This window comes from Beta vulgaris, chromosome 6 (assembly GCF_026745355.1).
Source record: "Beta vulgaris subsp. vulgaris cultivar EL10 chromosome 6, EL10.2, whole genome shotgun sequence".
Lineage (NCBI taxonomy): Eukaryota > Viridiplantae > Streptophyta > Magnoliopsida > Caryophyllales > Amaranthaceae > Beta > Beta vulgaris.
Genome location: NC_079207.1, coordinates 8,753,990 through 8,776,925, shown reverse-complemented (window position 1 = coordinate 8,776,925; position 22,936 = coordinate 8,753,990). Strand labels below are relative to the sequence as shown.

General features: G+C 41.5%; 3 protein-coding genes across 3 annotated transcripts; 2 read left to right on the top strand and 1 right to left on the bottom strand.

The window, feature by feature from the left end:
• Positions 1–595: 595 nt before the first annotated feature.
• Positions 596–4,554, bottom strand: LOC104895489 (protein NRT1/ PTR FAMILY 5.5). The gene is made up of 3 exons (XM_010682012.4): positions 4,333–4,554; positions 3,182–3,408; positions 596–2,125 (listed from the first exon to the last, which is right to left on the bottom strand). The coding sequence occupies exons 1-3, from the start codon at positions 4,349–4,351 to the stop codon at positions 773–775; spliced, it is 1,599 nt and encodes a 532-aa protein (XP_010680314.1). The 5' UTR covers positions 4,352–4,554; the 3' UTR covers positions 596–772.
• Positions 4,555–8,501: 3,947 nt separating this feature from the next.
• On the top strand, positions 8,502–10,754 carry LOC104895488 (tetraspanin-8). Its single transcript, XM_010682011.4, has 2 exons — positions 8,502–9,081; positions 10,032–10,754. The coding sequence occupies exons 1-2, from the start codon at positions 8,629–8,631 to the stop codon at positions 10,317–10,319; spliced, it is 741 nt and encodes a 246-aa protein (XP_010680313.1). The 5' UTR covers positions 8,502–8,628; the 3' UTR covers positions 10,320–10,754.
• Positions 10,755–15,783: 5,029 nt separating this feature from the next.
• LOC130591757 (uncharacterized) lies at positions 15,784–17,813 on the top strand. The gene is made up of 4 exons (XM_057395657.1): positions 15,784–16,330; positions 16,410–16,540; positions 16,616–17,035; positions 17,106–17,813. Exons 1-4 carry the CDS (start codon positions 15,784–15,786, stop codon positions 17,811–17,813), a joined length of 1,806 nt encoding a protein of 601 aa, XP_057251640.1.
• Positions 17,814–22,936: the final 5,123 nt, after the last annotated feature.

The window sequence follows — 22,936 nt, the reverse complement described above, 5'->3', positions numbered from 1 at the left end:
TCTAAAATATAAATCACCAAAGACAATATAAGTGTAAGATGTGAATAGTGCACAAAATAGAAATGGTGCAACTATTTCTAAATGGAGGAAGTATGTTACACTGCTACTTAGTGTGAAGAGTGTCGTAGATAGTGAGATAATATATTGTAGTTACTATATAATTTGCTAAATATATCACCAATTCACCATATATATATAACTTAATTTTGTTTCAAATTCTATGTATATGTATATGCATGCAATAGTAAAAGTTACTTTTATTTATAACCTATACTATTTAATATTTGCCTTTGTAGTGGTCTGGTTGATAATAATGTCTAGTATAATAACGCTCTATTATAAAACATCTATTTTAAAACCTTCGGTAATTGGGTGAATGGTTTACCATCTAAAATCTAGACACTGCTCAATGGACTTAACAATGGAATACAAATATGCTACCATATCAATGAGAATTGATGCTATTTAAATCCCTCATGTACCCAGCCAAAAAAGAAATCTTCCAATCTCGAGTTAAGTCGCCTCCTTTTTCATAGTCTACCTTATTCTACTTCTCTTCCATTGATTTGTCATTTAAGGTGTTCATTTTTCTATATCAACAAAACCCGATAAATTCCATGCATATATATGTAAACCCCTAATGTCAAGTCAGGGTCAGGAAAATTGAAATACGTGTCAAATACAAATTTCTTAACTAAGAAAATAACATCTTTAATCTTTATTACGATGTTTTACAACATATTGCTTAAAAAAAAGGATGTTAAAGACATAATTACTGACGTAATGGCAACAAATCAAACCAATCCAAACGCCTGAACTCTAGTTCTTCAACTTCCTCAATTTCCGAGTGAGATTGAGGTTCAGTTTTCTCTGATTCTATAAACTTGGAGCAACATAAAACTACCAACATATAGAAAGCAAGATTTATTGCACTCAACACTGCTAGCATCCAATAATAGTAGTCCAGACGACTTCTGTTAAGATTGTGCTGAAACCAAGTTTGCCTTCCTCCTCTACCACTAACTTTTCCTACTAAATATACCGATAACACATTGAACAATATCCCTAATCCAAGTACAAAATGCATCAAGCTATTCAAGTACTTCTTTAAAGACCTTGGTGTTTGTTCTTGAAAGAACTCGAAAACACAACAATTGTAAGCTCCATCAAAAACTCCCAAGAGAAAAAATTGTGGTAGCATAAGAAACATACTTAGGGGAACTAACTCGTCGGACTTATCGATCAAACCATGACTCTTCACCACGTCTAGCCTTGTTTTCTCGACTAATGCAGCATTCATACAACATATGACGGAGATTCCTAGTGAAAATGCGGTAATCCATCTAGATTTGTTCGAGTTGGAGGAGATGATTCCTTGACATATCTTAGTAGAAACCATGTTTACAAGTTTATAGAATAACAAGAAAAAGGCTGTAGGGACTTCCCAATGTCCGAGCTTTGGATCCATTTGTCCGGCTTGCTCCATGAAATAAGTGTTTCCAACCGAAGAAACAAGGCCTCCGATCACAAAGGTAGACCAAATAGGAAACTTACACATTAGAAATTTTGCAATGGTTTTGATCATTAACGAGATCTCAAAGGGTTCGATTGACACCCCTTCCGCTCCAATGATATGGTACCATGGCTTGGCAACAAACAACAAGGTCGACATTAACAATATTATGACTGGAATTCCAAGCCTTAAGGACCAAGGCATTACCCAAAATACTAAGACTACAAGAACCATAGTAAATACCCCATTGCAACGATATAGCCAAAGCTCACTAGGCCATTGATATGCTATATTCTTCAAAACGTTTGGATTGACATGTGATTTCGCTTCTTGAAGTCGTTCTAGGAGTGTTTCTTCGCCTCCCTTTTGCACGAGTGATTGTCTTACCATCCATATATCTTGCGGTTTCTTGATTCCCATGCTTTTCGCGCGCTTAAAGATGTATGGCCTTAGTGATGTAAGGCAAGTAGCCATTGCTGTGGCTAATAGAACTAAACCAGTGTAGAAAAGTGTTATTTGTGTATGACCTATACACTTGAGTTTGTATTCGATACATGTACCGGTAACCTTTGAAAGCATTGGTGGTGTGGACAATGTTACAAGCAACAAACCCTGCAATGCAATATATAGACATATAGTCAAAGTAAACAACAATATCTACATATATACTGTGTGTTAGTGAGTGTATGATTTAGGGAGATGAATACTAAGGTGGTGTTGAACCGCTAACAATCACCACAACAATGAATGAACACAAATATTCTATCTATCTAGTTTATGTACCACTTCTTCTCTACGGACAGCGGACGGTAAATGACGTTTGTCTTGCAAACGGGCGCTAAAACAGACGCTAGTTATCGTCTGCATAAAAGACGGACGGTATGTCGACATATATACCGTCTGCTTTGTCTGACGGACGCTAATGTCAGACGCTAAATAGGCGGATTCTTGTTGTGCTACTATATATCAAATTTAAGTATCAATGTTTCAACCCATAACCTCATGTTTAATAAGGTCGTTTATTACCACCACACGAGTTTCACAACTAAGGTGAAATAGTAAGTAAAATAGAGAATATGGTTCCGTTTGGGGAAGCATTTTAGCTACCTTAAATGATAAGGTTTTAACATATTTCAAGAGCTAAAATGATTAGTAGTGTTTGGAGAGCACCTAAAATAAAAACTATTGCCTGTCGAAGTGGAGAAGAAGTTGAAAAAGTCAGCTCGTCCGACGGAAAGTGTTGGGTCAGACGGTCTGACTCAATACTTTCACTAAAAAATATACTTTTTCAAAATCAGGTGACTGAAATTTTGGAAATCTTTCCAAAATTTTGACAACAGCTCAATTTGCCAAATTAATTTATCAACTTAATCAACTAAATTTTGCCAAACAGTTAAACTAATCATTTACCTTACCAGGTCCAACACCTTATCAGTTTCAACTTTATCTTATTAGTTTAAGCTCATTTTCAGCTAGTAATACCAAATAGAGCCAAAAGTCATGCTCATCAATTATTCTAACTCTTCATTACTCAAGTTACTTTAGTCCAAGACTTCAATCTCTTATAACCAATTATACCCAAAAAAATTTTAAGGGAAGAAACCCTTATTATCATCTTATTTTGTAATGGAAATTGAAGTATGTGGTAAGAAAAGTGGAGAAACTTACCAAAGTACTAGAGATCCCACACCACAAAAGCATCAAATAATCAGCCATCATGGAATTACCAATTGAATCAATAATAAATTTCAACCCGAGTGGAAGAATGGCAACTACTCCATCAAATATGTTGATAACTGCAGCTGCTTGCATGATGCTCATATCCCATACCTCCGTTAAATATGGCATCATCAGCCACATCGTGTATGATCCATACATAATCACTTGCGCCATAACTGCACAATTAACAACATTACATACCCTAATTATTCTAATATTATAAGCTTCTGAAGTAGAAGTGAGAAATAATAAATAAAGATGATATATTTAAGCTACCTTTAATGAGGCATATGATTTGGGATTTATAGTGGCCAATGATCATGTGGTTTTTTTTTATCCATATGAGCACGAAGGCAGTACAAAAAAGGAGAAGGAGGTTTCGGACCTATTCACAACATCTCAATTTTAACCACTAGGCCAAGACATCCTTGGTAATGATCATGTGGTTTTGATAGTTTTATTATATCTCTTTCTGTTGTAATTAACGGACGCAATAAAGTAACAAAGAATTAAAGAACAATCGACACAAGAATTTAACGTGTTTCAGTAACAATTTGTTAGCGAGATCCTGTACTTGGTTAATCCTAACGCCAGATAAATAAGTTAAGGTATATATCAATATTTTTTTCTTCTCAAAACTGCCACCTGCTCGCAGATCTGGTACTTCTTCGTCACTTTAATGTAAGCCCACATATATTAGCTACAAGAATCATAACCCTCTATATATGCTCCATTATTCTTAATCTTTTTCATTTTAATTTGTAAAACACTTGTGTTAACATATTTCATGCATGACTAATTTTAATACCTTAATAATATGAGATAATACTATAAGAACTAAGAACTAAGAATGTAATATACTTCCTCCATTTCGTTTTAAATGCAACAAATGGGTATTATTTGTGAAATACAATATATATATTTGTTGCATTTAAAACGAAACGGAGGAAATATAAAGAATGTAAATGGAACTAATAACAATATAATTTCTATGTACTATAAGCATAAAAATTAAATTAGTTAAATCATAACAATGAACAATATTATTATCAAAAGAAAGAAAGATTACAAAATTAGTTAAGTAGAAGTGGTAAGATTACCTGTTGCAGTGACCAACATTGTAATAAACCGATGTTTGAATTTGCAAAGGAAACTAAAGTGTTTGATTTTGTATGACAGTATGATACCAACGATGGAATACTCTGTGAAGTTATTGATGAATGAAATGTGGACTTGCTAATCGATGAGATAATTTTTAATTATATCTGTCTTTTTCTGCTAATTAAGATAAACTTCAATTGTTTACTTAAGATAGATAATTGGAGTACGTAATTAACTCCAATGTAAGATTTAATTTTTACTATTATTCATTGTTTACAAGTAATCATGTATGTTTACACCTAATCGTGGAGTTTTAAAACCATCCTCGCTGTAATACAATACCTTTAACCCTCTATTCTATCGGGGTCTGTTTGATTCAACTTAGGGCTTGTTCTTTTCGGCATAAAACAACTGAATTGAAATGAATTGAAATGAATTGAACTGAACTGAACTAAAATGAATAGTGATATGTGAGAGCAAAAGTATTGTCAAGAGCTGAACTGAATTAAATTGAACTGAACTGAAAATAAGCTGGAGAGAACATGTCCTTATTTTGTCTTATTTTATCTTATCTTGTCTGATCTTAGTTGATCTTATCTTATCTGATTTTATCTAATCTTAACATATATTATAAGATAGTTAAAATAAGTTGAACAAAATATGTTCTAAAGAAATACTACTTCAGTCTACTTGCTTCTGTAGTGCAAATGAAAGAAAGAAGCTTGACTTAGGCTATGTTTGGCAAAACTGACTGAAATGGAGCTGAAACTGATAAGGTGGCTGAAACTGATTAGGTAGCAGCTGAAACTGTTAAGGTGCTGAAACTGTTAAGCTAGCTGATTACATAACCTGTTTGGTAATATTATTTATGACTGTAGCTGAAATATCTTTTTAAATTTAAAAACATAAAAAGAAAATATCTTTTTAGGCTTAAAAAGATAAAAAGAAAATAATAATAATAATAAAATTTCAGCACCTTATCTCAGAAGCTATATTTTATTCCAACTCAATTTCAGTCAAATTTTGGACTTAAATTTTATTTAAGTTCCTCCACCAAACATCACTAATCATATAAGGTGACTTAAAATTGTAGCACCTAATCATTTAAGTCACCTGAAATGCTTTCCCAAACAGAGCCTTAAAAGTAATTCAACTGCTGGTTGAAACTCTGAATTCAGATTAGATTTTTAATGTTAAGTCGTTGATTATATTAGTCTCTATCCTAGATTGTAGTGTAATCTTAAGTTTTCAAATCCCACTAGCTACATGACTTCTTATAGTAATAGTTGCTTGGTGGAATATTGATTAGGTTCTTGGAGTAATCTTGTTAGGGTGCACGAAATCTCAAATCTTTATATATTTTTGTAATATACTATTTCTTCCGTTTTAATTTAGTTGTGACACTTTTAAAATCACGGATTCCTAGGCAATTTTTGGAGAGGAGAGAGATAGAGAAAGAAAATAAAAGGGTCTCATACAATAGAAGAGAAATAGAGAGAAGTTATTAACCAAAATGAAAATGTCACAACTAAATTGAAACTTTCTAAAATAGAAAGTGTCACAACTAAATTGAAACAGAGGAAATACTATAATATAATCACATGAAATATTGTTGGATATATTCATAGTTACATAGATAATAGATAATAGATAATAAAGGATATAAGAATTTAACAAGCCACACCTAATAATCATCATGGTTAATAATTGATGGTGGACTTTTATGTCCTTTTGATCTTTGGATCAAGTTGGAAATTTGTAATGCCACTAATATATGTATCATAACATTATATTATCACATGACAAGTGAAATTTTACTAAATTAACTACAATGTAAAATTAAATTATTAATTTTCTTTGTTTACAAGTAATCATGTATGTTTCACCTAATCTTGGATTTTCTAAACCATCCTGGCTGTAAACTGTAAAGCATTACCCTAGCAGGTTTCTCGATTAGTGGAAGATTATTTTACTTCTACAGTTTATTCTAAAAAAATTGACTTTAGAGTTCTTAGTAAACGACTAAGTTTAATCTAAAAGCAGGTTAAATTTCAATCCTAGATTATAGAAGTATTTTAGTTAATGGAGTACTTCTAGGATGCACACATTTTCATGTCAAAAAATATAGATGCACGATTTTCATTTTTAACCCTCCTTGTCTCCTACCGACTACCACGAGTCCACGAGTAAGATGGTTAAACATTATCGCCCCAAATTACTTAAAATTGTCTCAACTCCTCTCTAAAAGTACTATTATACTCTTAAGATATTTTTTTTGATTTTTTACTCCAACTTAACTCCTCATCTAAATCATATTCTCTCTCATTTTCGCCATCACCACCGACAATCAACACCGACGAACACAAAATTCCAACCAGCACAAAATTCTTGATAAAGTAAATTTTTTTTTTAACGAATTTCATGAGTTAACGTGTGGCCTGGACGTTGTGTCCATGCACACAATGATTGGCCTAGACGTTACATCCATGAACACAACGTCCAAGTCACACGTTGTGTCCATAGACATAACTTTCACGACACACGTATCCATGGACACAACATTTGTCTTGGACGTTGTATCCATGGATGCAATGTCTAGGCCACACGTTAGCCCATGAAATTCGTTTAAAAAAATCACCTTCCGGAAAAAAAATTACGTCGTTGGATGACATTGTTGTCGTCGGTGGTGATCGTCGGTAGATTGGAGGTAGCGATTGGTGGTTAGTGATTTTAGGTGGTGGTGGGAGAGAGTTGTAAAAACAAACAAGGTTATAATGGTACATTTACATAGTAATTTGGCAGATTTTAAGTATTTTTCAGGGTGATGAATAGAAGTTCAGCTAGTAATGTCTTTTTTTTTATTTTACTTTTCAAATAATGTAAAACTACAATCACATACTACTTCCGTACTTTTCTAGTTGCACCATTTGGTTTTATAGCACTATTCATAAACCAACTTTGTTAAGTTATCTCGCATTGTTATATAAGAAAAAAAATAGTCAAGTAGGGTCTTTTTAGATTCGTCTCAATGCGAGGATTTCAAATATCAAATTTTTATACTTCCCCCGTTTCAATTTAGTTGTGACACTTTCAAAATCACGGACTCATATGCTATTTTTTGGAGAGGAGAAAGAAAATAAAAGGATCCCATGTGATAGGAGAAAGATAGAGATAAGTTATTACCCAAAATGAAAGTGTCACAACTAAATTAAAATTTCCTAAAATAAAAAGTGCCACAACTAAATTGAAACAAAGGAAGTAGTATTTTTTACTTACACCCAATAAGAGATATTAATATTCAAAGAATCATCTCGACAAATTTAAAAAAGCAAATGATGCAACTAAAAAAATACAGAGTTAGTATATATTGTACCTTCACAATCACTATTCACTACTATGATACCTTTACAATCACTATATTAGAAATATTTGAATACAAAACCAGATGTTAGTTGGTTTTGGATGTCACGAGTTATCTAATTATGTAAAATGATATTCCCTTCGTCTCAAAATGCAATTTCTGTTTTTATGTTGGGTGTCACAAAATATAGTAAATTATAAGTAGATTATATATTAATGATAGAATTGATCAAAGTATTAAAGCTAAAAGTGAAATTATTGCAACTTTTTTTAAAAAGACAAGAGTACATCATTCAAACAATGTAGTCTAGTACCAATAATGACGAATCTGTAATAGTACATTATAACAACTAAAATTAAATATAATGATGATGCAACCGTCTCCATATAAAAATACAATCCTCGAAAAATAGGGAGATTGCTACATCTACCCACTTGGTAGACTATCTATTAGAAATAGGCAATTAAAAAATAAATAATTTTGCTGAGTTGGACTCCACTTATTATTAATATCTATCTCTAGTGGGTAGATTACCCAGTAGGTAGATAAAAAATTTTCCAAAAAATAGGAGGGTTTGGAAATTACTGAAAAACGATCATAACTTTCAAAATATATTGATTTGTTGAAAATGATTTGGTAGCATTTAAAACGGTGGTAGGCTTGTAGCCTGTAGAGGTATTAATGTATTATCTGATCCTACACGATACTATTTTTATATCTCTTCTCTCCTTATTTATTACATACTGCATATCAATATATTACTCTAATGTGTTTAAGAGAGTTGGCGACCTTAAAGATTACTCAAACATTTTCCTAACCCCTGCACCCTTAGTTAGTTTTAAGTGACTTCAAATCACAAATTCTTGACACAATCCTACACACCCCCAAATATAGTCACTCACTAGCTAATTAAAAGAACAAAAAAAGTCCCAAAATGTACATACGCAGAAGAAACTGCATAATCCTGAAACTACTCCTGGTGGTGATGGTGGTGGTGCCAGTGATATCTAGCGGAGTATGGCTGAGCCACCAGCCGAGCACGAGGTGCGAAAGGCATCTCAACACACCCTTTATCGTGTTAGGAGTCTTCCTCCTCCTTCTATCCTTGGCTCACTTGGTGCTTTACAATCACCAAGCTGCTGATAACTGCATCAACTTTAGCTTCTTTGTGCTCTTTCTTGTTCTGTTAGGCTACACCATTTTCGCTCTCGTTGTTACCACCACCACCACTACCTCAACCCAAGGTAGCTACTCTAAGTGGCTTCACAATCGTGTGCTTGACAACCACCATTGGCGCCATATCAGAGATTGTTTTATTTTTAAGACTAAAGTGTGTTCACCTTTACTTGATAATCACCAGCAGTTAAAACATCTTTCCTTTCTTCAGGTAATCCACCCACTCATTTTATTTTATTTTTGAGTAGGAAAGATAATTGGTTCGAAGACCAATCCCTGCTAGGTTATTAGCTTATTGGGGCACACCAGCTAGGTCAGAGGCTGGGTATAAGGCCAAACAGGCGAAACAGCCCATAATTTATTTTGAAAAAATGAACCGGCACCTAGATCTTGTTTAATTGTGCTCAATTGTTCTTGATGATAGTAAAAGTAAAAGTGTAGAATGAATCAGCACCAATTTACAATGTTGGAAGAAAAACAAAACAGAAAAATTTACTGTGTTTGTTGTTTAATTGTTTCCATCTAATATTTTAGTTAGCTACATACCTTAATTAGTTTTTTCATGGATTATTGACTACTTAGCTTATGCAATTAGGACTTTAGGTGCTTTCATGAGATTCTGTGCTATTAAATTTTTACACATTTCATAATGTAATTTTGTACGTAATCCTTTTTTTTAGAGTATTCCTACTCCAAGAGTGTAAACATTTGCTTCCACATCAGGTCAAACCTTTAGTTATATATATTTAATCGTTGGTAACTACTAAATATATGTGAAAGTATTACATACGCATGTTAGATCTATATGAACGGTTCTTTCACATTATCAGCTCATAATATGAAATACCTATATAATTCGTTGGGTAACTATTAACTATATTTCCTGAAATGGTATCTTGTAATGCATTTCAAAATCACGCGTCAATTGGTATAATTAATGTTTAAATGCATTTAATATTTTCATTTTTATCATCTTATCTAACACTCTAAGGAACTTGTTAGCTTTTCTATCTATCTATCTATATGTATATGCTTGCTTGTTTAATGTTATAATTAGTCAAAATTGTTTATGTATTGGTAATTTCCTTGTCTTTTTGCCATTTTTTTTTTGTCTCGACCATAATTATTGGGTGTTTACAATGTTGATTATGAGCTTATTAGATTGGTTGCTGCACGCCATTGAAAGAATGCAATTTTACGTACACTAGCCGTGACGTTTGGACACACCCAAGAAATGATACAATTCGAAAACTGGACGAATGTGATGAATGGAGTAATGATCCATATGTACTTTGCTTCAATTGTCAATCATGCAAGGATGGTTTCCTCCATGACATTCAAAAAACCTGGAAGAAGGCTGCTATCATTAACATTATTGTCATATTCTCCCTTGCCACGCTTTGGTGGTGCGGCGATTGTGGACCTGATCCTGAAGACGATGATGTTTAACTCGAATCAGAAAATATCCTATACAACCGTTATATTGTACCTTGGTAACGAAGATGTTAAACTCGAATTAGAAAATATCCTATACAACCGTTATATTGTACCTTGGTAACGAAGATGTTAAACTCGAATTAGAAAATATCTTATACAACCGTTATATTGTACCTTGGTAACGAAGATGTTAAACTCGAATTAGAAAATATCCTATACAACCGTTATATTGTACCTTGGTAACGTACCATTATATTTGGTCCTAGAAGCTTGCATTGTTTGCTAAATTGTTGAAACTTCTATTGTTTCCCTAAGGGGAAATGAAGTTTTTAGGAGAATTTGTATTGTTTGCTTTACCTTACAATATCACAATTCTCATTGGTAGTTCCATGTTTTACTTTCATAGTTTTTGGTAATCAATAAATTAAAGTAATTTATTTTGTGAAATTGATATATGTGTATTTTTGTTTATTCTATAGCGTTGTATTAATGATGAAAATCGTTAAACTTAATTTTCCATTAGTTATACACAAGCTAGTGAATGAAGTAAAAACAAATTATTTTAGATACAACATAAAATTGCACAAGATAAACCAAACCTATTGCAATCCGCTGCAATTTATATGTCATGCGGGTGTATTGTACAATCGAGGCTATTTTCTTGCTCATTTCTCGTTTATAGAGTACCAAATGAGCAAATTAAATGAACAATGAGTAAAAAAATAATTTTGAATACACGATACACCTGAATATATTGTATAGGTTTTGCAATCCCACTGGTTGCTTTACTTATCTTCTCGCAACATTTCACCACTTGAAGATATTCAACACAATAGTTAACAGCGCCTTTGAAAATATATATCACCACAACTTGCATTGTCCATTTGAGTTTTGACCAACCAATATATATCTAGCCAAGACAAGGCCATTATTATGCAAATCATCATAATTTCAGCTTGGAAGGACGACTCCAAAGTGTGTAATGAAAGCAGCTTGAGATCATCTACCATAGTGATCATGTAGTACTGATAAAATATATATATATATGATAAAATATATATATGGAAGAAAAAAGGTTCGTATTATTATTAATTTAAGGGAAAAGCTATATGCAGCCCTAAGGACTATATATAAGAAGCTAAAAATGGAAATAAGTTGCATTAATTAATCATTTATTTCATCGGTTGATGTAAAAATTTTCAATAAATTCACAACTTATTTCCATTTTAAGTAGTGTATTTATGTCTTATATGCAACCCTAAGGGCTGCATATAGCATAACCCTTAATTTAAATACATCATATAAAACTTAACTTAGGTAGAACTATGATAACATATCCTAAACTAAATATAATATTAATAAATATTATCTCTAAATAAACACTTGTAAATAAATATGTCTAGGTAAACACTTTTAAATAGATAGATTTAGGAAATGCTCCTAAATCTATCCTAACAATTACCCCTTCTCATCCGGTCGTGGGTCAAGTAGCCAAACAACCCTTCAAAAAAAATGTAGCAATTAAAAAACGGAGAGGAGTAGAATTTATTAATTAGGTGTTGTAGGTATTATGGGAGCTAGCTACTGATTTTGCTTAAGTGTGATGTGAAATTAAGACTTTTACCACAAATATAGATAAGTTTTATTAGAGAGTTGTTATATTTAGTCATTTTCTAAAACTATTTTCTTCTATGGCAAGGAGACAAACTAATTATATATGGGGATTCCCCCTAAATCGTAGTCAAATCAATTTTGTCGTTTATGCATGTCAAATCAATTCTTTAGACCTAATCTTCTTGTGAACATTTTTTTTAATCTATCGATTTGATTAATTGGAGAATCTCGATTAGTGTCACCTTCCTAGTTTTTCTAATTGAAAGTAGATGGGTTTTTCTAAAAAAAAATTCTTTCTATATTTTATCTCAAGTTGCTTCATTTCTAAGCATGCATAAAAAGAGTAGCTAGTAAAGATTGTATAATGTAGTATATGCATATACTCCATCCGTTTCCTAAAGATTTTTCCTTGTTACTGTTCCTACATATACAAGAAGGATCCATTTGTGTGGGGGTATGAGGTGGGTAAAGTAAGAGAGAGAAAGGAGTTAAGATAAATAAACAAATAAAAAATGTTAAGGTATGAGAGTGAAATGGAGTAAATTGAATTAATAATATAATGGCGGACCATATGATAGGGACATGAGAGGGTAAAAGGGAAAAAAAATTCCAAATAAGGAATAAAGTAAAAAAAAGGGAAGATCTTTTGAGAACGTACTTAAACGGAAAGATGGAATATCTTTAGGAAACGGAGAGAGTATATTCTATCATGAATGACTATTCATAGTAGGGAAAACTATTCTATCTACCACTACCTAAAGCGCTCGAGCGAAGAAAAGGGGAAGCAAAAGGTGGGTCAGTCGAACAGCGGGGACACGGAAGGATTCATCGGTGTCATCGCTGGCGGATTCGCGTCGGGAGGCCTAACCGGCCGAGCACGCAAGGCTCACCTCAATACCGGGTCAGATTCGAATGTCCTGAGTCCAAAGTCCGTACGCCGGAATCCTGCAAAAGTAATGGTTAGACTGCCCCGGGGGTTGTTCCGGGATCGCCTCTCCGACGCTCAAGTCAGTAATCAAGCTTAGAGAGATAAAGTCTAGAGAGAGATGCTCTGGTTTGTTAGGTAAGAATTCAATACCTTCTCATTGATGAGGGAGTTGAGTATTTATAGTGCTGGGGATATCCCAACTGTAGGCCAGCTGGAGGGCACTGACAACTGGAAGGCACTATCACAGGTGGGGCCCTCTGGAGGTTTAAGGCTTTATTGGGCTTGATTGTCCCTAGCTGGCTTAACCCAGGAAATAAGCCCAAACAATTAGCCCCACGCCAGGAATGGGAAACGTCGAGGCCTTGCAGAAACGTGTCCCGTTCGTGGCGGAACCTAGATAGCCCTGAGCCTAGGCTGACGTGGTCTCCTGGAGGAGGAGGGAGGCAGCTGCCGACCCAGTCCCTTTGAGGAGAGAGGTGGCAAGTGCCGACCCAGTCTCTTCAAGGAGAGGGGGTGGCATGTGCCGACCCGGTCTCTTCAAGGAGAGGGGGTGGCATGTGCCGACCCGGTATCCTTGAGGAGAGGGGTGGCAAGTGCCGACCCAGTCTCTTCAAGGAGAGGGGGGGAATGTGCCGACCCGGTCTTCTTGAGGAGAGGGATGGCATGTGCCGACCCGGTCTCTTCAAGGAGAGGGGGTGGCAAGTGCCGACCCGGCCTTCTTGAGGAGAGGGGGGCATGTGCCGACCCGGTCTTCTTGAGGAGAGGGGGTGGCATGTGCCGACCCGGTCTCTTCAAGGAGAGGGAGTGGCATGTGCCGACCCGGTCTCTTCAAGGAGAGGGAGTGGCATGCGCCGACCCAATATCTTCAAGGGGAGGGAGAGCTTATATGCCGACCCGGTCCCTGGGAGTAAAGGGGGGCATGCGCCGACCCGAGCCGCTAAAGAAAGCAAAGGCTTTGCTTATGCATGGCTCGGACGAAGGGCCAATGAGCCCCATGCTTGTCCGAGCCGGTCTTTGCTCTGGCAAAGTCACTTCTTGGACTTGGAAGACTTGCTCAACCAAAGAGGAGAGCCTCCTTGGCCGAGTTGGTTGGACGCGGCTCGGATGAGGGGCCAATGAGCCCCATGCTTGTCCGAGCCGGTGCCTGCTCTCGCTAAGTCAATCTGGGACTTAGGAGACTTGCTCAACCAAGAGGAGAGCCTCCTTGGGCCGAGTGGTTGGACGCGGCTCGGATGAGGGGCCAATGAGCCCCATGCTTGTCCGAGCCGGTGCCTGCTCTCGCTAAGTCAATCTGGGACTTAGGAGACTTACTCAACCAAAGGAGAGCCTCCTGGGCCGAGCTGGTTGGACGCGGCTCGGATGAGGGGCCAATGAGCCCCATGCTTGTCCGAGCCGGTGCCTGCTCTCGCTAAGTCAATCTGGGACTTAGGAGACTTACTCAACCAAAGGAGAGCCTCCTTGGGCCGAGCTGGTTGGACGCGGCTCGGATGAGGGGCCAATGAGCCCCATGCTTGTCCGAGCCGGTGCCTGCTCTCGCTAAGTCAATCTGGGACTTAGGAGACTTACTCAACCAAGAGGAGATGCCTCCTTGGGCCGAGTGGTTGGACGCGGCTCGGATGAGGGGCCAATGAGCCCCATGCTTGTCCGAGCCGGTGCCTGCTCTCGCTAAGTCAATCTGGGACTTAGGAGACTTACTCAACCAAGAGGAGTGCCTCCTGGGCCGAGTGGTTGGACGCGGCTCGGATGAGGGGCCAATGAGCCCCATGCTTGTCCGAGCCGGTGCCTGCTCTCGCTAAGTCAATCTGGGACTTAGGAGACTTACTCAACCAAGGAGAGGCCTCCTGGGCCGAGGGTTGGACGCGGCTCGGATGAGGGGCCAATGAGCCCCATGCTTGTCCGAGCCGGTGCCTAAGGTTTTGGACCACTGGCTGAGGTGACCGAGCTGGTAACCTTGAGCTGATGAACTGCAATCTTGAGCTGGTGAACTTAATAGTTTCTTGGAAACCCAAATGCCACGTGGCAACGGTGGATTATTGGGGTGCTTGAAAACATGGTGGCGATTCAACTTCTGGTCATTTATGACTTTTGTGACGATTGATATTCCGGAGCTGTGCCTTTTGAACAGTTTTGGGCATTTGGGAGGCCCATTAAGGTGCGAAACACAGGCCCGGTCCAAGATGGACGCGGGACACGGACGAGGATTTTGCCTATAAGTAGGAGAGAGGGGAGAGATTTTGTCACTTTTACAATTCTTCTCTCTCTCTAAATTTGAGTTTTCTGCTCTCTCTCTCTACTTTAGAGTTCTTCTCTCTCTAAGTCCGGGTCCATTCTTCGTCCGACCAGGTACGCCTTGTTTTGCTTTTTCACTAAGTTTTTCTTCTCTTTCTTTTAATAAAATCGGCCGACCCCCTTCTGTTGATAAATAATGGGGAGCTCGTCCGAGTCAGTGACACCCCCTCCCTCACCTCCTTATAATTTAGCCGAGGAAGTGAGGGTATGGGAATGGATTGGTGTCAACTTTAATAAGTTGCCCGGATCCCTCGGCTGTGCCTGAGGCGCTTTCCCTCCCGAGTACTCCTTCGCAAGCCGAGGAGGAGGAGGCCGAGGGTACCATCCCCCTACCCTGGGAGGTGTCCCTGGCCTATCCTTCTTCGAGGAGTTACTTAGACAAATATTGTCTGATGGTGTAGTTAGGATAGCTATGCCGGAGAAGAAGGTGAAGCGTCGACGTCCGGGGCTCGTGTATCCGGAGCTTGATCCCAAGGCGGACCGGGAGCGAAGTTTCCACTTCCATCTTAATAAAGGCTTTGCTAGAAGATGCCCGAGGCCAAGCGGCCAAATTTCAAATAAATGACCCTTACTTGCTGGTCCGACCCGATGCTAGCCATACCTTTATCTCCACCGCCCGGGTGCACTGCATTTTACTATAAAGCAATGGAAATGGGCTTAAGATTCCCGCTGACCCAATTTGAGAAAGACATTTTGAACTCTTACAACCTATGCTTGGGTCAGCTCTCCCCAAACTCTTGGGGCGGCATTTTGGCGGTTCAGGTAATATGTGATATCATCGGCGTTAAGCCGACCCTCACACTCTGGCGCCATTTGTATAAGCTGTTTGAGATGCCGGCCGGGGATCACGGACCTGGTTGGTGGTGCTTCCAGGCTCGACGAGGCTACCGAACCGTTCTTGACCTACCCACTTCTCAAAAGGGGTTTCGCCGAGGATTCGCCTTTGTCTACTATGGGGGAGAATGGGGCATCCCGACCGTGCCTCCATCTGCTGACCCAAATCACTGCCTTAATTTCAAAGTGCCTGAGCTATCGGAGGATGAAGCCGTGGCCGCTATATATATGCAGCTAGAGGCCAAAATAGTGGATGGCGGCGAAGTTTTTGTAGCGGGGAACTGGGTCCCGAGCTGTAAACTCTTTAAAGATGAGCACTTCCTGGCGGCGTTTGGTCTAAGCCCGGCTTTTCCCAAGGGTAATTCGGCAAAAGGGGGTCCGGTTGACTTGTTTTTGCTTTACTTGCTATATTTTGCTAACTGTCTGTCTTTTTGCAGAGGCTTCTCTAGCTTATATAAAAGAAACAGACCAGGACATGACCGAACGACTGACCTCTGCTGCTCTGAAGGCTGCTAGGATTAGGGCCGAGATGAAGGCCAACAAGATTAACAAGCCTTCCAAGCCAAAGGTAAGCGCCCTTTTTATCCGACCCGGTTTAACCTTAGACTTTCTTATTCTCACCAACTTTTTATATGTTTTGTAGGATCCTTCCAACCCTAAGCCGAGGAAGCGCAAGGAACAAACCGAGGAGAGAGTGGAGATGACGGAGAAGGCCTTGGCAAAGGCTCGAGCCGAGAAGGAGGCCTCGGCAAAGAAGGCAAGGCAAGAGCCTTCCGTGGAGGTGACTAGCCCTCGCCAGGCTTCGGGGGATGACAATACCCACATCTCCCTCCACCCGGAGGACTTCGAGCCTGTGCGCAGTCCGAGCCACGCCCAGGGGACTTCGCATACCGAGCAGACCTTGTCCGAGGCGCCGGTCCCCTTTACTGAAATGTCCAAGACGGACAAAAGACAACGGATTGCCAGTGCCTTGGAGATACTGGTTACCCAAACCGACCGAGATCATATCAACGCGGTAAATGGGAGGAACGAGTCGAGCGAACTCTTTCGCTCCTGGATGGACGTAAGTACCTTTGCTTTACTCCGCTTTTTACTTCTTTATTGCTACTTTTTAACTGGTCTTTGTTTTGCAGTTTTCCATCCGGATGACTAAAGTAGCTGAGGACCGGCTCGCCTTGGTGCAAGAGGTCCAGAGCTTGAAGGAGGCGGCTCGGTCGCACTTTGATGAGCTCTATCAGGCCAAGGAGGCCAAGCGTCTGGCCGAGCTTCGTTTGGAGGAGGCCAACAACAAAATTGACAAGGGCGAGGCGACCTGGAAGCAGGAGAGGGAAGACTGGAAAGTGGAAAGGGCCAACCTTTCTCTTGCCAAAGAAAATGCCGAGTCTGCCAAGGTTACGGCCGAAACCAAGCAAGCTCAGGCCGAGAAGAAATTGGAGGAGGTCAAGCTCAAACTCTCTGCGGCCGAGGCCCAACTAAAGGAAGCTCAGGCGGCCGCTTCTCGTTCCCAGGAGGAGTGGTTCAAGACCTGGCAGAAGTCGGATGACTGTACCGAGTTCTGCGCTGAGGTGGGCCAATCCTCCCATAAGATGGGCGAGGACGAGGCGCTCTCCAAGCTCAGGGAAGCCTTGGCCGACTCCTGTCCTGAAGCTGACTGGAATTCAGTCTGGTCTCGCTATCAGGAGTTGTCTGAGGCCGAGGCAGCCGAGATTAAAGCCAAAATGGCTGAGGAGATGAGCTCGGACAGTGATACTGATGATGATGAAGAAGATGCTGCTAGCACCGAGCCACCTCCAACCGAGCAACCTGCTGCTGAGCAACCTGCCACCGGTCCTTCTTCTTAGCTGCTTTAGGATTTTATTTTCTTAGTTTTGGCCTTGTCGGCCTTTTCTGCTTTCGACCCTATGTTTTTGTAAACTTTTGGTTGTATTTTGCAACTTTTGATCAATTGGAATACAACTACTATTTTGCAACTTGCCTTTTGTCGCACATTTTTCGTTATTTGCAATATTATAACATTTGATAGACAATAAACTGGTTAAGTCTTGTTTGCCTTTTTGATCAAAATAATGAGACTGGCTAAGTCTTTTTATTTCTGGGGTAGAAACCCGACTTGGTACATGGACTGGTTAAGTCCGAGTTACAATCGGATTTGCTTGCTAAACCGACCAGGTAGTGCTGGCCTTACAACATGCCCCTATTGCAAGTAACGAAAAGAGTTTAAACATAGAATCTTTTGAGGTTGTCTAAGTTCCAAGGTCGAACCAAGGGAACTCCTTCGGGAGATTCGAGTCGGAATGTCCCTGGCTTGATGACCTCTGTAACCTTGTAAGGGCCATCCCAATTTGCCCCCAACTTCCCTTTGAGATGGGAAAGTCCGGTGGCTTCGACCTTTCGAACGACCCAGTCGCCCAGACCGATTGGCCGAGGCTTTACTCGCCTGTTAAAGTGCCTTGTGATTCTTTGCTTGTACCGAATGACTTGTAGCAAAGCATTGCCTCGGGTTTCTGGCAACAGGTCTAAGTTGACGGTTTTTTCTTTTCGTTTTGGTCAAACTCATAGAATGTCATCCGAGGGGAGGGGATTCCCACCTCAACGGAAGGACAGCTTCGCCTACCATAGACCAAGCCGAAAGGGAGTGCCCCGTGGCCTCTTTCACTGTTGTTGAGCCGACCAGAGTATCCGGATAGGTCGTCTACCCATGCCCTTTAGCTGCATCGAGGATTTCTTGATACCCTTTAGGACAATTTTATTGCCGACTCGGCTTGCCCGTTGGTCTGAGGGCGGGAGACTGCCGAGAACCTTGTTTGAATGCCGAACCGGGCACAATACTCTCGAGTCGGCCTGCTGTTGAACTGTCGGCCATTGTCCGATACCAAGGCTCTTGGAATTCCGAACCGGGTGATGATATTCCTCCATATGAACACTGGAACCTGCTTGTCAGTAATTGACGCCAGTGGCTCGGCTTCGGTCCACTTGGTGAAGTAATCAATAGCCACAATTAGGAACTTCCTTTGCCCAAAGCGGGGGAAAAGGTCCGAGCAGGTCCATGCCCCACTTGTCGAAGGGCAGGACTGCTTGAATGGTGGTGAGGGGAGTGGCAGGCGCCCTTGGTATGTCCGAGTGAATCTGGCAGGAGGGACACCGCCGGACTAAGTCCGAGGCGTCAGCTTTCAAGTAGGCCAATAGTATCCTGCCTTAGCCTTTCCGGCTATGTTCGACCCCCTTGATGGCTTCCGCAGGCTCCTTGGTGTATTTCCCGGAGGACATAATTTCCTTCCTCGGGAGTTATACATTTGAGGAGGGGATGAGTAAAGGACTTTTTATAGAGCTGCCTTTCATGCCAAAGGAACCAACCTGACTTATGCTTAATCCGGTCGGCTTCTTTAGGATCACTGGGTAAGGTCCCGTCTCGCAAGTACTCCACAATTTCACCCATCCAGTTTGAGGATCGATTGAGTACGAGCTGCTCTTTGGCATTTATGCTAGGCTCCTTCAAACTTCCCAAGTTATGGTTCTGGGGGCCGACCCTTCAGCAGAACTAGCCATCCGAGCCAGTGCATCAGCTTGCTGATTTTCCGAGCGAGGAATGTGGTAATCCGGAATCCGGACAACCTTGCAATGACAGCTCGGGCTTTGGCCAAGTACATCCTCATGTATCCTCCTTGGCCTCATAGTCTCCGAAATCTGACCCACTATGAGTTGTGAGTCGGACTTGGCTATGATTGATGTTGCCCCAGCTAGGATGCATAGCTGTATTCCGAGGATGAGGGCCTCATACTCGGCTTCATTGTTAGATCCGAGAAATTCGAACTTAACAGCATACTCAATTTTTTCTCCGACCGGGGGTTTGATGACCAGCCCGGCTCCACAACCATTCTTTGTGGATGATCCATCAACAAACAACTCCCACTCCTCTTGCTAACCGACCGGGGTCGAGTTGCGCATTCAGTGATGAAGTCAGCGAGTGCTTGGGCCTTGATGGCTCTTCGGGGCTCGAACTCGAGCCCAAAATCTGCTAACTGGTCTGCCCAATCCTCATCCGACTCGAGTGATTTCTATTCTCAATAAGCTTCCGGAGCGGTTGTCCGGTTAGGACTTTGATGGGATGCTTGGAAATAGGGCTTGAGCTTCCGGCTCGCCATCACCAAGGCAAAGACCATTTTCTCAACATCGCTGTACTTCGCCTCGGCCCCCCTATAGGCGTGGCTGATGAAGTAAACAGGATGTTGCTTTCCTTCTCGCTCGGCTATTAGGACGGCGCTAAGAGCGTAGTCCGAGACAGCCAAGTAGATAAACAGGGGTTCCCCCGGCAAGGGGGAGATCATTTGGGCAAAGATGCCAAGTGATTCTTGAGGTCAGCGAAGGCTTGCTCGGCTTCGTCATCCCATGCGAACTCTTTTCGCTTCAGGGCCTTGAAGAACAACAAGCTTTATCGGCCGACCGGGAGAGGAACCGACCGAGGCCGCTAAGCAGCCGGTTAGGCGCTGTACTTCCCGAACATTCCGAGGCGATTTCATTTCTAAGACCGCTTTGATTTTGTCCGGGTTGGCCTCTATACCTCTCTCATCTACTAGAAATCCGAGGCACTTTCCCCCTTTAACCCGAAGACATTTTTTAGGGTTGAGCATCATTCGGTATTTCCTTAGGGTGCTCAGCGTTTCTTTCAGATCTGCAGGGTGATCCGACTGGGCCTTGCTTTTGACTATCATATCGTCAACGTATACCTCAATGTTCCGACCCAATTGGTCGCTGAAGATTTTGTTGACGGTTCGCTGATATGTGCCCCGGATTTTTGAGGCCGAAGGCATCATTTGTAGCAGTAGACACCCTGAGGAGTGATAATGCCGTATGAACCCTATCCTTCTCGGCCATGGGAATTTGATGATAGCCGGCATTTGCATCCATGAAGCTGAGAAGGGCGTGCCCTGCCGTTGAATCGACCAGCCTATCGATCTTTGGCAGAGGTGATTGTCTTTTGGGCAGGCTTTGTTTAAGTCGGTGAAGTCGACACACATTCGCCATGCCCCACTCGGCTTTTTGACCAAGACCACGTTGGCCAGCCATTCCGAGTATTGACATCTTCTATGAAACCCGCTTCGAGCAGCTTCTTGACTCTGCTGCTGCCGCGGCATTTCTTTCGGGACCTTGGTCTGAGCTTTTGCTTGATGGTCTGAACCCCTCTTTGATGTTAAGCTCATGACACATGTTTTCGGGTCGAGCCCCGGCATTTCTGTGGCCTCATAGGCAAAGACATCTTGGTACTCCGTGAGCACTTGGATGATATCTTGCCTTGTTTGGGGTCCATGGCCTTGCCTACCCTGACAGTCCGACCGGGGTCCTGGCCGATCGCGACTTCTTCGTCATCCTCGGCTGGCTGAGGACTCGTATTGCTTGGGGTTTTCAGTTATGTACACCCCGAGGCTGTTGAGGGCTGACCCCCTTCCATTTTCTTTTTTTTTTCGAGTCCTTTTGGACGTCGTTGTCCGAGTCCTTTCGGACGTCTTATTTTTGAGGCTATTCACATAGCACTCTCTTGCGGCCTGTTGGTCGCCTTGAATTTTTCCTACCTTCCCGTCATCAGTCTCAAACTGCAAGAGGAGCTGGTAGGTGGAGATGGCGGCCTTGGCTTGTTTAGCATGGGCCTCCCCATTATTATGTTGTAAGGCAAAGGGATGTCTACCACCAAGAAGTCGATCGGTAGGCTTCTCCCCTTACCCTTTTCACCCATCCGAGTGGGTAATTTTATTGATCCGACCGGGTGGACAGAGTTGCCCCCGAAGCCTATGAGCGGCTGAGCCATGGGGTAACATCCCGCTCGGTGTACTTCAACTTTTTGAGGCAGTCAGAGGTGATTATATCAGCGGATGACCCACTCCACCAATACCCTCTTCACCTTTGTATTGCTACCTTGAGCTCGATGACAGGGGGTCGTCGTGCGGAACATCGCAACGTCCGACTGGTTCCCCAAGTTCATGACGGGGCACTAGCTCGGGGAGCTGACATCAAGTACCTGATGTTTAAGGTTTGGAGGTGAGCCTTGCGTGCTCGGCCGGTTAGGCCTCCCGACGCGAAATCCCCAGCGATGACACCAATGAATCCTTCGTGTCCCCACTGTTCGACTGACCCACCTTTTGCTTCCCTTTTCTCGCTCGAGCGCTTTAGGTAGTGGTTGAGCTTGCCCTGGTCGGCCAAACCGTTCAAGGATTTCTTGAGCTCCGACAGTCTTGGTGGTGTCCACATTCCTTGTGGTAGTCACACCAACTTTTATCCCTCCGAGACGATGATGTCCGGATGGGCGTTGGCCTGGGAAGCCAATTTTTGTTCCGGATGTCAAAGTAGATTTCCTTCCGGTTTTTATTGAATCGGGGGTCGTTGCCATTATCGGTGAGCCGATCCCCTCGGCCCCTCGTTCTTTGATGTTTAGGCTGACCCGATGACCCTTCATCTTTCTCTTTCTTGCCACCTCGTCCGAGTAACGGCAGATTCCGTGCTGGATGAACTTTGGGCCCGAGCCATGGCTTCCGAGTAAGTTTTACTTCATTCTCGGCCAATGACCATCTGAGCCGACCCGGTTGGAGCCGGACATAGGGCAGCGAAGGCTACAGCGTCCTGTAGGTCGGTTATTTTGAGAGATCCTCGTTGAACCTCTTTATGTAGTCCGACAAGGATTCATTCTTGTCTTGCTTCACCCCCATGAGTGAAGGCTGGTTTTTCTTTGCCTCTTTCCAGCTACGAACTGTGGATGAAGAGGTGTTCCAATATGGCGAAGTCAGTGATGACCCCCGGTAGTTCTTGGAACCAATTGAGAGCCAGACCTTTGAGGGTGGTAGGGAAGAAGCGGCACCAAGTGGCCTCGCAACTTGTCTGCACGCTCATTTGAGCCTTGTAACTAGCCATATGATCATCTGGGTCGGTTAGGCCCGCAAATGGCTCGATCAGGGGGGTTTTATTTTCCCGGGGTTGG